The 12,999-nt window shown below is 35.9% G+C and overlaps 1 protein-coding gene across 1 annotated transcript; it reads left to right on the top strand.

The window, feature by feature from the left end:
• Positions 1-400: 400 nt before the first annotated feature.
• On the top strand, positions 401-9,786 carry calb2b (calbindin 2b). The gene is made up of 11 exons (XM_052560095.1): positions 401-612; positions 2,550-2,620; positions 2,929-3,018; positions 5,231-5,311; positions 6,025-6,081; positions 6,162-6,239; positions 6,316-6,371; positions 6,451-6,490; positions 8,220-8,273; positions 8,588-8,659; positions 9,237-9,786. Exons 1-11 carry the CDS (start codon positions 519-521, stop codon positions 9,351-9,353), a joined length of 810 nt encoding a protein of 269 aa, XP_052416055.1. The 5' UTR covers positions 401-518; the 3' UTR covers positions 9,354-9,786.
• Positions 9,787-12,999: the final 3,213 nt, after the last annotated feature.

The following is a 12,999-nucleotide window of genomic DNA, read 5'->3' as shown; positions in this document are numbered from 1 at the left end:
TAATTAAATAAAGGAGCTTATCTTATTAGTGGTTAATGATCAATGTATTTTTAAATAGAGTACATTCATGTACTCTTTAATGTACAAAGACAAATGTAGCATGTATATGAACTGACTGAAAATGTTCTATATAAAGCCTTCCATATTTTTTTCTAAATGACTCCAGTCATTGTTGGTCACTGCCAATATGCTTTAAGAAACTTTGATGCTATTTTCTCCTCGTAGAAGCATACGAGCTCATAGGATTTGTGAACATTTGAATTAATTTCCATAATCCTGCTGTGATGCTCCTAGAGTACGAATCTGAACGCACTGGCCTTCTGAAGCTGGTTTTAAACGCGCAACATGATGCCGCCTATTGGTGAGTGTATGAACTGCAGACTTCAGCAGTTACGGAGGGGCTTAAAAACTGCCGTCTCTGTCAGGTTTCTTGCAGTGACTCGCATAGGGGTAGAGGAGTGCTTCAAAGACAGGACACTTGTTTCTTTGAAAACAAGAGGGAGAGAAAAACTATAGATATGGCGAATAAAGTACCAGAGCCCCTTCCTTTGCTCCTGGCGGAACTCACTGCTTCCCAGTTTCTCGACATCTGGAATAAATTCGATGCTGACGGTGAGTGCAACGTCTCGGGACGAAAAGCGTTTCTAGTTTAGTGCTACATCGGAGGGTGTTACTTATCCAAAGTGATTTTTGTATTGCATTTGATTTATGTCTACAATTAATTCAAAATTTAATTTATATTAAATATATTTTATGCTAAAATAATTTGCCAAAGTTTAATTTTAATTGTAATAAATAATCTAAACAATAACCTAATTTAGTAAAATATGTTTATGGATTATGGAAGAGTCACTCTGTGTTCCAACCGTGTAGTGATAGAGAAATACTTTTTCTGCTTTTTTTTTGTGTCAGAAACGTAAAATTTTTTTTTTTTTAATTCATCAATTATTATTATTATTTTACTCGTTTAATTTTAGTTTTTTTAAGTGATAAACTCAAGCATTTACGGCATGATTTTATTTGCGTTATTGCACATAAATGCATGTTTTAAATGTTTGTTATTTTCTTCTGAGTTCATTGAGTTAGCTACACGCTTAAAAATGTAAAAGTGAATGCAAGTATGTGAGAAACTTTATTTGCCAAGTTCGCCTTTTGTAATCTTGAATTTTATGGACAGCCGTAGTTTGTTATTGTTTTGAAAGGTGAGGATTCTTATTTGGAGAATTCCGTTTCATATTTGCAAGCAAATATTCTGCACATTATGTACTGGTTGTTTGTTTTGCGGGATCTGGCAACAGTGATCTAGTGGGATGCTAACGCAAGTGGAATCCTCAGGCAATGTGCAATGCAGTTTTACGCACAAGCGTATTCTTGAATTATTCAAGGAAATTGAAAAGGCGCCAGTGGGATGATTGCCTGCTATCGCCCTGTTAACTTATTTCAGCGATAGGAACGCGTTTTCTCAGCTCAGTAGATTTTGCCTCACAGGCATTGTTGACATTATTGATTTCGCCCTGAAATGGAATCTTTCTTTGCAATTGATTTATGTGTCAGCGTTTGAGAGTATGATGATGAAAAGTTATGGGCGGGAGGTTGAGAGCCGGCGTTGTGCCCATTTTCGACCCACTGCCAAATTATTAACCCTCTGTCTGAAATCTCTATTTGATTGCCTAATCCTAACCCCACCCCTAATCCTAACCCTAAATGTACCAATACTAGGGGGGCAACAATCTGGCGAAGTTCAGAATTTGGCAAAACACTGGTCCTGCTAGCAAAAAAATTTCGTAAACCACCCTAAAATTATATACTGTTCTCAGTTGGTGTTAAATAGTTTTAGCTGGTCTTCCTTTGGTCAAGTTGGTCTCGCAGGTTTCAGATGGATTAACTGTTCTCCCATCATGACCTCCTGATTGCATGACTTGGCTAAGAGGCCAGCTAAGACCGGCAAACCATCTTAGGCCGGTTTAGGGTAGTTTGGAAATTAGATATATGGGAATGCCATATGTCCATCAAAAGTTGTTACAGACAACCAAAGCTAGTTTTCAGGTTTTAGCTGGTTTAAGATGGTCTTTCTGCCTGACCAGCTAAAGAAAGTGTCCAGAACTCTATAAAACAGCAAACAGAGCCTTGCAAGAGTGGGAGACCCACTAAGACAACCAAACGATCTTAGGTTAGTTTTTAGCCTAAGACTGAAACGACTGAAGCATCAGCATTGGTTATTCTTTAAACAACCATTATCAATATTAATAGGTTAATAAAAGGTTAAAATAAACTAGATAATTAAAAAAAGAGCGTTGTACAAGATGCAATATTTATCTCTGTATAAACCAGGCATTGTTTTTTGTAGCTCATTGATTTATCTATAATCTGCATTTTTTCCTTCAGCAGTTTAAACAAGACAAGAACTTGTATTAGATCCTCATTTCATTAATATAGGGAGACTGATTGTCAAGTTGCATCAGAGAATGTGTGTTGAGCCGCATCTGTGTGTCTTGGATGTTCAGTTTAAACTCGTAATTTAATAAATGAGCTTAACTTCTTTCTTCTAGGAAATGGCTGCATTGAAGGGAAGGAACTGGAAAATTTCATTCGTGAGCTCGAGCTAGCAAGGAAAAGTGTGGTGAGTCATATACAGTATTGTGTATGTTCGTTAATTATGTTAAAAACATCAGCTGCAGCTGTACTTGATAAGTGGTGATCTGAATGTAACATAAGAACTTCAGAATGAGACGTCTAGTTTAATCTATCTTAATGCACATGCCATCTGAGCAGATACCATCTGGCTGCTATTTTCTAATGTCAATGGAATTTCTGGTTTTAGATATCTTTTATACATAAAGTGACACTTCTGTTGAGCTAGCTATTTGAAAACAAGTTGGTTACACACTGTGCTGTTTTTAATGTCAGACATGTTTGGTTGGTTTTCAGGATCCTTCAAATGCCTCATTCAAAGACAGGATGAAAGAGTTTATGCAAAAATTCGATGAGAACGGTGATGGGAAGATTGAGATGTCAGAGGTAAATTTCACCCCTTTTCACTGCTGGACTACAGCCACAGCAGTGGTTTGAAGCTCTGGAGAGAGAACACTGCAGAACCACTCTTTGAGATTCAGGGAACACCAGGAAGAAATAGAAAGAGGACAATGAGGGCAGATTAGGGCTTGAAGGAGAGGGCAGGTGGTGGCATCTATCAAGGAGATGATGGAAGGATGAAAGGTGGGGGATGGTGAAAGGAATGAGTGAAGGGAGAGATGGATGTAGAGGGAGGGAGAGGATGGTGGGGACATCCATCATGATGATGGCACGAATGAATGGATAAAATGATTTATCCTGGAAGAAACCCTTACTAATCCAGTCACAGAGGCCACATGAACATATGAACTCCTTCCTTCCTCCAGTTAAAGTCAACCTGCTTTGGTTATGAAGCTTTTACCATTTTTTGGCTGGTATATTGTTTTTGAATGTTGTTAGTGGTGTTACATTTCTTTCCCTTGACCTGTTTTATAAATCCTATATGGCTTAGTAGAGGTAAAATGGTTTTGAAAAGATGAAAGGAGCATTTCCATGCAGCAGATTAAAGCTTACTTCGTTGGAGATCATGCAGTTAATGCAGAAGGGAGGGTTTAGGGTTCGGGTGTTTTCAGTCTAGTACAAAATCTCAAACATGCTGCTTTATCTTGGAAACTGGTAGGATGTCAGCAGCTCATTCAGACCACTTTTTCAAGGCTTGTACAAGTCAATGATCTTTTCTTCTGTGTGCATTGTGTGAATCTAAGCTGGAACCGCAGATTAGCTATGTTAGGATTGTCATATCTGTCATCTTCTGCATTCCAGCTTTTTAGGGTTTTCTGCTTGACTTCATCAGAAAGATAGAAATTATTTTTAGAAGTAGGTTTTTCATTTTTACTGGTATGAAAAACAATCATTTGAATTTGATTTTAGTATTTGTTAACAGAGGAACAGAATCAACTCAATAGAGATGTCTTTTTACAGGAAGAAAATTAATTGTACTGAATAGCAGTAGTAAATAGATAGATAGGTAGATAGGTAAAGGCACTTATAAAGGTACAAAAGATTTCTGTTTTCACTACTATTCACATCCAAATCTTTTTCAGCACATCTGTTTTTTGAGCACTAAATCAGAATATTAGAATAAATTCTGAAGGGTCATGTGACACTGAAGACTGGAGTAATGATGCTGAAAATTCAGCTTTGCCATCACTTGAATAAATAGCATTTTAAAATATATTAAAACAAAAAAACAAAACAGTTATTTTAAATTGTGATAATATTTCCCAATATTACAGTTTGTACTGTATGTTTGATGCAGCCTTGTTTAGCATGAGAGACTTTTCCCAAAACATTAAGAAATTTGTCTATACTTAAGAATCTGTAGTCAATCCAGTGCTAGGGTTAATGATGACTATGGATGCATTTATGCATTCTGTTGAACTTGAATGTCTCTTTTTATGATCTATAGATGTTTCAGATATAGAATAAGCATTTCTTGATCATGAAACTATATTTGTCCTGTATGTTGTAATACTATACCCATCCTATATACTCATCGTACAAAACATCAGATCGATTGTAAGGCTTAAAAAGTACTTTTTGCTACATAGACAGAAGGTGATCCTCCAGGCCCAGGTTTGTGTGTCAGAGCACTCAGAGGTCGAACTTGTCATAGACAGATGGTTTCAGAGCTTTTCCGACTTTTCGCTTTGGTACAGTTTAGTGTCCCTTCAGCAGTTCAGGAATGATGAGCTCCTGTGTTGAGGCCGGAAAAGATAACCAAGAGCATGAAATGGTCTCTCATCCCTGTCCAGCCCTTGCAGACACTCTCTTCTTAAGCCAGGCAGATAGGCTTTATACACAGGCATCAACTCAAGACAGCAGCTCTTGGTCGATTGTGCAGCAAAAAGGATGCTTTGGATAAGAGCTTTGTGCTCCACTGTGTGGCTGTCCATGGTGCTGAAATCCCTTTCAGTGGAATTACAGATTGAGTCTAAATGTAGTAGCTACGAACAGAAAACATAGTCATTTTCAGTATATGTAATGTTTATAGTATTAAAATATTTGATTCATTTTATATTATATATCTATATAAAATGTAACATTCAATTTTTTATTATAAGATAAATATTGAATTAAATTAGAAGTACCATTTTTTTAAAGTATTTTTTATAACATTGATGATGAGAATAATTCATTCTGTCTTTATCTTTTTCAGCTGGCCCAGATCCTGCCCACAGAGGAGAATTTTCTATTATGCTTCAGACAGTTTGTGGGATCCAGTGCAGAGTTTATGGCAGTATGTAACAGTGATTGTTTTTTGCCGTGTATTATTTGAATTGATATTGACTGTCAAATCTCTGTGCATATCAGAAATTTGACTGGCATGATTAATAACAATTATTAACATTGTAAAAATTAAATATTTTTCAGTAGCTGAGGTGACTTTGTGTGCATCTGAGTGAAAGAAAGACAGAGAGAGAGAGAGAGAGAGAGAGAGAGAGCTAGAAAACTCTATTTGCAGTAGGTTATCCATTATGAATGGCCTGCAATACATAAAGGAACACAGTGTGTATATGTGTGAGTAACTGGGTTAATGGAGGTTCATTTGTACAACATGGTGATTTTGTAAATAATACAAAACATATTCATACTTTTGAACATCTGAGTTGTAGAAGAGGAGAGACTGTTCAGAAGTGTGGACATGATGAAGGCATTTTGCTAGCATTACAGATAATAACACACACACATGCAATACAAAAATGCACATATTGTAATAACACACATCCTAGTAAATCACAGCAGGTTTTTCTTTACTTTAGATCAGATCGCCAGTAATCCCAGTGTAATTCCAAATACCAAATTCACTTGTTTAATCAAGGTTATATAATCACATACAAATCAGAACAATTTAGATTGAAACCCTGTCCGTTTCACCTTTGCAGGGAAGAGGATCTGTACATATATGTGGGAATTGTGGAGGTGTCTTAATGCTACTGTTACATTTTTCAGGCATGGAGAAAATATGATACTGACCGTAGCGGATACATTGAAGCCAATGAACTGAAGGTATAACTCGATAGGTCACACAGATCTTCCTATAGCTATTATAGATCCATTACTGAATACAATCTTTTCCGGTTCCCCAGGGCTTTCTCTCAGATCTGCTGAAGAAAGCAAACAGACATTACGACGACAAGAAACTGAATGAATATACACAGACCATAGTGAGTAGACACACACAATTCACACACAGACACACACATACACAGCCACTCTTTAATTTGTGCTTTTCTTCTGCAGCTTAAAATGTTTGACCTGAATGGTGATGGGAAACTGGGATTGTCTGAGATGGCTAGGTGAGAAGGCCTCTGAGTGAGTTGAAGTGAATGCATACTAATACAATACTTTATTAAATGTTATATTTTGTGTCTTTAGACTGCTTCCTGTGCAGGAGAATTTTCTGCTCAAGTTTCAGGTAAGATCAAGCAGTGTTAGATTCAATTAATCTGTATTGCCATTGTGCAGAGTACAAGTAAAGTATTCTTGTAGCTCAGAACAGAAGAGAGCAAGAATAAAATCATGGGTTTGATGCAAGGAATTTATAAACTGATTATGGTTATCATTCCCAGGGAATGCAAAGTTGTTGTTTTTTTCTTTATTAGTTGTGTAAATGTAAGTATAGAGTTAATGAAAAACAAGATTGCAAATACTAATATTACAAATTGATCATTGAGGAACAAATGCCAGTAGACTCACTGTAAATCAATGTAGCACAAAAGACATATATAGACAGAATGTGCTTTAGATGAATACTGTGTAAAACAGAGTTCACATTTATTTTTTTAGTGCTTTATACAAAATACATTGTTTGCAAATTGGTTGGTTCAGTTTAGTTCAATAACTATAAAAAAGTAAATCATTATGAAACAGTTTCAGTTAAGCTGTAAGCAACTCATGTTTTTATTCAGTTTGAGTCAGTTCAATGTTGATTCAGTTCAGTTCAATAATAGAGTAGATGCTGCGAAATTCATGAATTATGAACAAATTGAATTCAACTATAAAAAATAGTGTTTTTAAGTTCAATTCAGTTTAAGTTTTGAAAACTGTGATATACTGGAAGCTGGCAATTGTTTGCAGTAAAAGTAGAATCGCAGTAGCTAGAGTCAGAGCTAAAGAAAATAGATTCGATTTTCAATATGGCAATAATTTCAGTTTTTAAAGCAGCAGATCATATGCATGTTTTGTGCTAAAATCATGTAGAAATCACAGAATGTGTATTTGGGTACATAGGTTTATTTGTGTGTGTGTGTGTTTGTACTGTATGTGTGTTTATAGGTTTTGTCTGTGTCTGAACTTGACGGCAGATTGGTAACTGATTTCTGCCACAGAGCATGGGTTGATAGGGATTACTTCAATCCTACTATAGTTACGATAATCTCCATAGATTATTCTTGAACCTGGAGACGTACTGATCTGATTCTACTGATTCCCACATTCACTGGGTGCTCTCTCTCTCTCTTTTTTTTTCCTCATCAAAACAACAGAAAATAGGTTAAGACTGGAAGAACTGGTGTACTGTACTGTATGTTCTGTTTAGTCTGATAGCATTATCAGGGTCAAAATATGGTCACCAAGATGTCCTTTGCCATTTCAGTCATGAGAAAGATTTAATATTTTCATAAAAAGATATTATTCTATAGCCAGACAAATATGTTTTGCTATATTTATTAAGTATGCAATGATAAAAAAATATTATCTATATATAAAATATTAATAATAAAATGCTCACTAAAATGTAAACCGATAGAATACACAGAATAAAAAGCAATGCTTTTGAGATATGAATTGAATATTATAACTATCATTACTGGAATGCTTTATTAAACAAAGCCATTTTCTAAATTACTTTTATATTTGGCATCAAATTATTATATTATATTGGCCTGTTTACAAATGGTATGCATGGTTTTAATTAATTTTTTTATTTTTACTGTAGCAATGATACTATATGTTGCTGCACTGTTATGTTGTAATTCAAAGGATTTGAAGGATTATTTTCCAGTTCTGAATATTTAAATGCTCAAAATAAAATTAAAAGTCAAATTAATATTACACTATAACCCTCAATAGATACTGTGTTTTGCACACAAATGCACAAACATGCCTTGAGCAATAACAAATGTCTCTTTCTTTTTCATCATCAGGATTTCAAACTGTCTGCTGAAGAATTTGAAGCAATATTTACCTATTATGATAAGGTCAGATAATGGGTATATTTCTTAAGTTTGTTTCCTTGTTGTTGTTTTTGTTGTGGATTAGTTATCCACACATGACCATATTCACAAAAACATCAACACTTTAGCACTGCTATATGATACACAACCAGAAATTCACTGCTGCATCAGATACCATGTGTACATTATGGAGACGTCTTTTTCTTGTCAGTTTTCATCTGCAAGATTTATTTTTCCAAAGTGTTATGTCAGATGTTAAACTGGCACTTAGAAAATGTCTTTTTAATAGGTTTATGATTTAAGATGTATGTAAAACTGCTTCTTTTTTCCCTCAACAGGATGGAAATGGTTACATTGATGAACATGAACTGGATGCACTGCTGAGAGAACTCTACCAAAAACATAAAATGGTAACTTGATGTTAGTTAGGCATTTTACATTCTGTTAAGTCTTTTAATTGAAATTGTTGCACAAAAGCTGCATGTGAAGCTGCATATAATATATATATATATATATATAGTTTAAAAAAACACAGAAGCTACAATTGCAGAAATAATTGTATGAAATTGTTTTAAATATTAAATTATGATTATTATAGATACTCAAAAATTATATTTGGAGTTGGTAAGATTTTAATCTTAAAATGAAGGTTCTTACTTCAAATAAATGCTGTTCTTTTCATCAACTTTTTATACTTCAAAAAGTTTTCTCAAAAAGTTTTCTCTGCGCCGCTGCTTTCAACATTAAATTAGAAATTTTTATTGAGCACCAATAAGCATTTTAGAAAGATTTCTAAAGGATCATGTGACACTGAAGACTAGAATAATGGCTGCTAAAAATTCAGCACAAGAGACATCTTTCAAAAACTTAAATATTGAATAATACATTTAAAATGACATATACACAGTCCTGCACTAATTCTGCATTTCAGCAATAAATACTGGTAGTCTGAATACATACAACACTTCTATGTGTGTCCTCCTTTAGGTTGTTGAGCCTCAGAAATTGTCTAGCTCAAAGAAGAGCATCATGGCGTTGTCTGACGGAGGAAAGCTGTTCCGCACAGAGCTGGAGATTGTGTTATGCAAGGATCCGTCAGTGTGAACTCTTGAGTTCTCAACTCTCACTTCCTTCACCCACCCTAATCTAGCCAAAGCAGGTGCATGTGGTGGCTCTGTTCCACCTCTTATCCTGTCAAAGTTAATCAGCATCCACAACGTGCTCCTCTGTCCGTGGCATGCCTTTCCCAAAGATATGGCTTCTCGATGTGTGCATCTCTTGCTTGTCTTTTTTATGTCAAAATATGACATTGTGGTATAATAATGGATAAATGGTCTTATTCTCCTGCTTGGACCAAATCTTCAATTCAGTTTGTTACTTTATGTATGCAGCCTGCTCTCTCTCCATTCCTCTCTTTCTCTCTGTCTTTCCAATCTTTCCCATATCTCCTTTTTTGTTCCTAGCAAGACTGTAGACTGTTCTGTTTTGCCAACACTGCTAAAAGAATTATTGAAATAAAGATCAGATAATACATTTACCTTCGAAACCATTCTGTTTTTCTACTTTAAAGGATCCGTCTAGCTTTTTCTATAAATAAAGGACAATTTCCATATTTACAGGTTATATTTTGCAAGATACGATTAATGCCCCTAATTTAATTATGGCTGTAACTGTTTTGGAAGCAGATAATGGTAATAACGGGCATCTATTATCATTGTTCGGATGTGCCATCTTCTCAGGCATTCTGTGATCTCATTTTCCATTTAGACAGTTCCAAACGCTGCTAACTTATCTTCGCAGGCCTGCAAGGAAAGGCGCGCATCTTCAAGCCCAAGCGAGCGCCGTAGCACAATGAAGCGTTTAGAGCTTATCTTTTTCATTTTCGTGGTAGGAATGTTCTTTGTGCATCATTAATCTCTGATACAGGATAGAACGGAAAAAGGATTGTGGTAATGCATACAGTTTTCTTGGCTTCAGCTGCTTAGTTTCACCTTGAATATCTTCCACAAAATTTTTATGCCGGTCCTGTAGGGATCACATACATTTTATTACATTTTTTGAGAGGAGAGGGCAAACCATGGAAACCAAGTTCCTGCAGTTGATCAACGCACGTCCTGATTTTGCCAAGTTCGAAGTGTTCCTAGGTCAACATATTTTGTTGACCCTGGAACAACATTTTACTCCAAAAATATATTCTTAACCATATCCCTACACCTAAACCTAACCTTAACCATGAGTAATCCCTAAAATCAGAGGAAATGATAGATGAATGACACTGATGTACAAGCACCAAACACTGATTTTAAGCGTAAACTTCACAAAATCTAAAAACTGGTTCTTCAAATCTGATTGGTTAATCACAATGTTGTTCCAGGGTCAACAACGATGTTGTCCCAGGAACATGTCTCACTTGGTAAAATCAGGTTCTGCGTTGATCAACCCAGCCAAAAGGGAACTTTGGCTAATGTTCTGGTATTCCACTAACATTAATTCAACCTTCGTTCAAAACGGTAGCAAACTAAAATGTTATTTATACATTGTTTATGGAATGTTTTTCTCCCCTTAACATTTTAGTTGAATATTCATCTAAAATTATTTAAATAATAATTTTTTTTAAGCTACCAATTCTTTCAGAATGTTCATAGAAGATCAAAAAAAGCAACGTTCTCATAAAATAAGCAAAACGTTTTAGAAGGAATATTACCTTAAATATGAAAAATAAATAAATAAACAAATTCATAACAGGAACATTCTTAGAACAAATGTGTTAGTTGTGAATCCACCTATTAAATAGATGGGGAAACTAAAATATGCTTTTTAAACTGCTGAGGTGTTTTTGTTTCATGATTTTTGTTTTGTTGTGATAGTTGCTCTGTCACTTACTGACTAGCTGTGGTACAAGACCTTGTGCAGTCTGGGAAGGCCATCAATTAAATATCAGCACTCTCATATATTTTTTAACAAACGTGTTTAAAATAAGACTTAACTCTGTATGGCCCAGCTCACAAAAAACAGCATGTGCACTTTAGACGCCTCTCGAGCACTCCAGAGAGATATAGCACTCAGGACTGAAGCAGCACACTACAGAGATGTGTGGAAACTGATGGAAACAGGCTGGAAACAAATTGGAAAGCTCAAGATAGTCCTCTAGTGGCTGATACCAAAACACCAGCATTAATGCTTTTTACACTGGTGTCATGAAGGCATTATTATATCATGATAATGCTATTCTACTCAAACGATCCATAATTTACTTTTGGATATCTAAACTTATAAATGCGGTTTATACTACATATATTGCTGCTAGATGCACACCCTAGGAATCATTGAATAGGTTGTACTCTAAGAATTACAGCTTGGATTCCCAGTCTAGACATCACATTTAATCCCATAATTTTAAAATACATATAGCAAAACCTATAGCTCAGTAATTTGACCAGTCTTGTAAGCTTTCACAAGTTAATTGGCTGAGAAATGAATATCTATACTTCTCATAGCACTCCTTGAAAGAAATCTTTAAGGAACACTCCATTTAAAAAAAAAAAAGCTAATTTTCCAACTCCCCTTTAGTTAAACAGTTGAGTTTTACAGTTTTGAATCCATTCAGCTGATCTTTGGGTCTGGCGGAAGCAGTTTTAGCTTAGTTTAGCACAGATCATTAAATCTGATTAGACTATTAGACCATCTCGCTCAAAAAAAAGACAAAATAGTTTCTATATTTTTCCTATTGAAAACTTGACTCTTCTGTAGTTACATTGTGTACGAAGACTGACAGAAACTGAAAATGTTATGCAAGCAGCTATTGGTAGCCAGTGCAAATTAAATGTAATCGGAGAAAGTCAGCTGATCATCAATCATAACTCCAAGGTTTCTGGCTGTTTTTGAAGGAGTTATGGTTGATGTGCCTAACTGGATGGTGAACTTGTGATGAAACGATGGGTTTTCTGGAACCACAAGCAGTTGAAGTTGAAGGTGATGGTCCTTCATCCAGCAAGAAATGTCTGTTAGACAAGCTGAGATGCGAGAAACTATCGTCGGATCATCAGGGTGGAATGAGAGGTAGAGCTGAGTGTCATCAGCATAGCAGTGATATGAAAAGCCTTGTTTCTGAATGACAGAACCTAATGATGCCATGTAGACAGAGAAGAGAAGTGGTCCAGGAACAGAGCCCTGAGGCACCCCAGTATTTGGATGTTGCGACTTGGACACCTTACCTCTTCAAGATACCTTGAAGGACCTATCTGAGAGGTAAGACTCAAACTACTGGAGTGCAGTTCCTGAGATGCCCTTTGCCAGCAGGGTTGACAGGAGGATCAGGTTGTTAACAAAGTCAAAAGCACCGGACAGATCCAGCTAGGTAAGTATTGAAGATTTGGAATCCGCTCTTGCCAGTCTTAGGGCTTCAACAACTGAGAGCAAGACAGTCTCGGTTGAATGTACATTTCTGAAGCTAGATTGGTAGCTGTTCAGGAGGTTGTTCTGTGAGAGAAAGGCAGAGACTTGGTTGAACCACTCATTCAAGTCTTTTTCCAATGAAAGGAAGAAGGGAAACAGTCCTCTTGTTTGAATCAGGTCTCTGTCAGGGCAATGAGGTTTAGACCTAAATGACTAGTAATAAATGTAAGGAAATCGGCTTTGTTTACTGCAGAATGACAATTCCAGAGACCAACAGAAAAAGAAAGAAGTGTGCTAGCAGACGTATGCAAAGTGCACAGGATGTTAGAATTGTGCTGCCTATAGTGCGTGAAGC

The sequence above is a fragment of the Carassius gibelio genome, chromosome B7, assembly GCF_023724105.1.
Source record: "Carassius gibelio isolate Cgi1373 ecotype wild population from Czech Republic chromosome B7, carGib1.2-hapl.c, whole genome shotgun sequence".
NCBI classification, from domain to species: Eukaryota; Metazoa; Chordata; class Actinopteri; order Cypriniformes; family Cyprinidae; genus Carassius; species Carassius gibelio.
This window is presented reverse-complemented; position numbering and strand designations above follow the sequence as displayed.

Coding starts and splice junctions, on each gene's coding strand:
- calb2b (XM_052560095.1), top strand. CDS start 519: ATGGCGAATAAAGTACCAGAGCCCCTTCCTTTGCTCCTGGCGGAACTC. Junction 6,240..6,315: donor ATGAATATACACAGACCATA/GTGAGTAGACAC, acceptor TTTCTTCTGCAG/CTTAAAATGTTTGACCTGAA. Junction 8,274..8,587: donor TATTTACCTATTATGATAAG/GTCAGATAATGG, acceptor TTCCCTCAACAG/GATGGAAATGGTTACATTGA.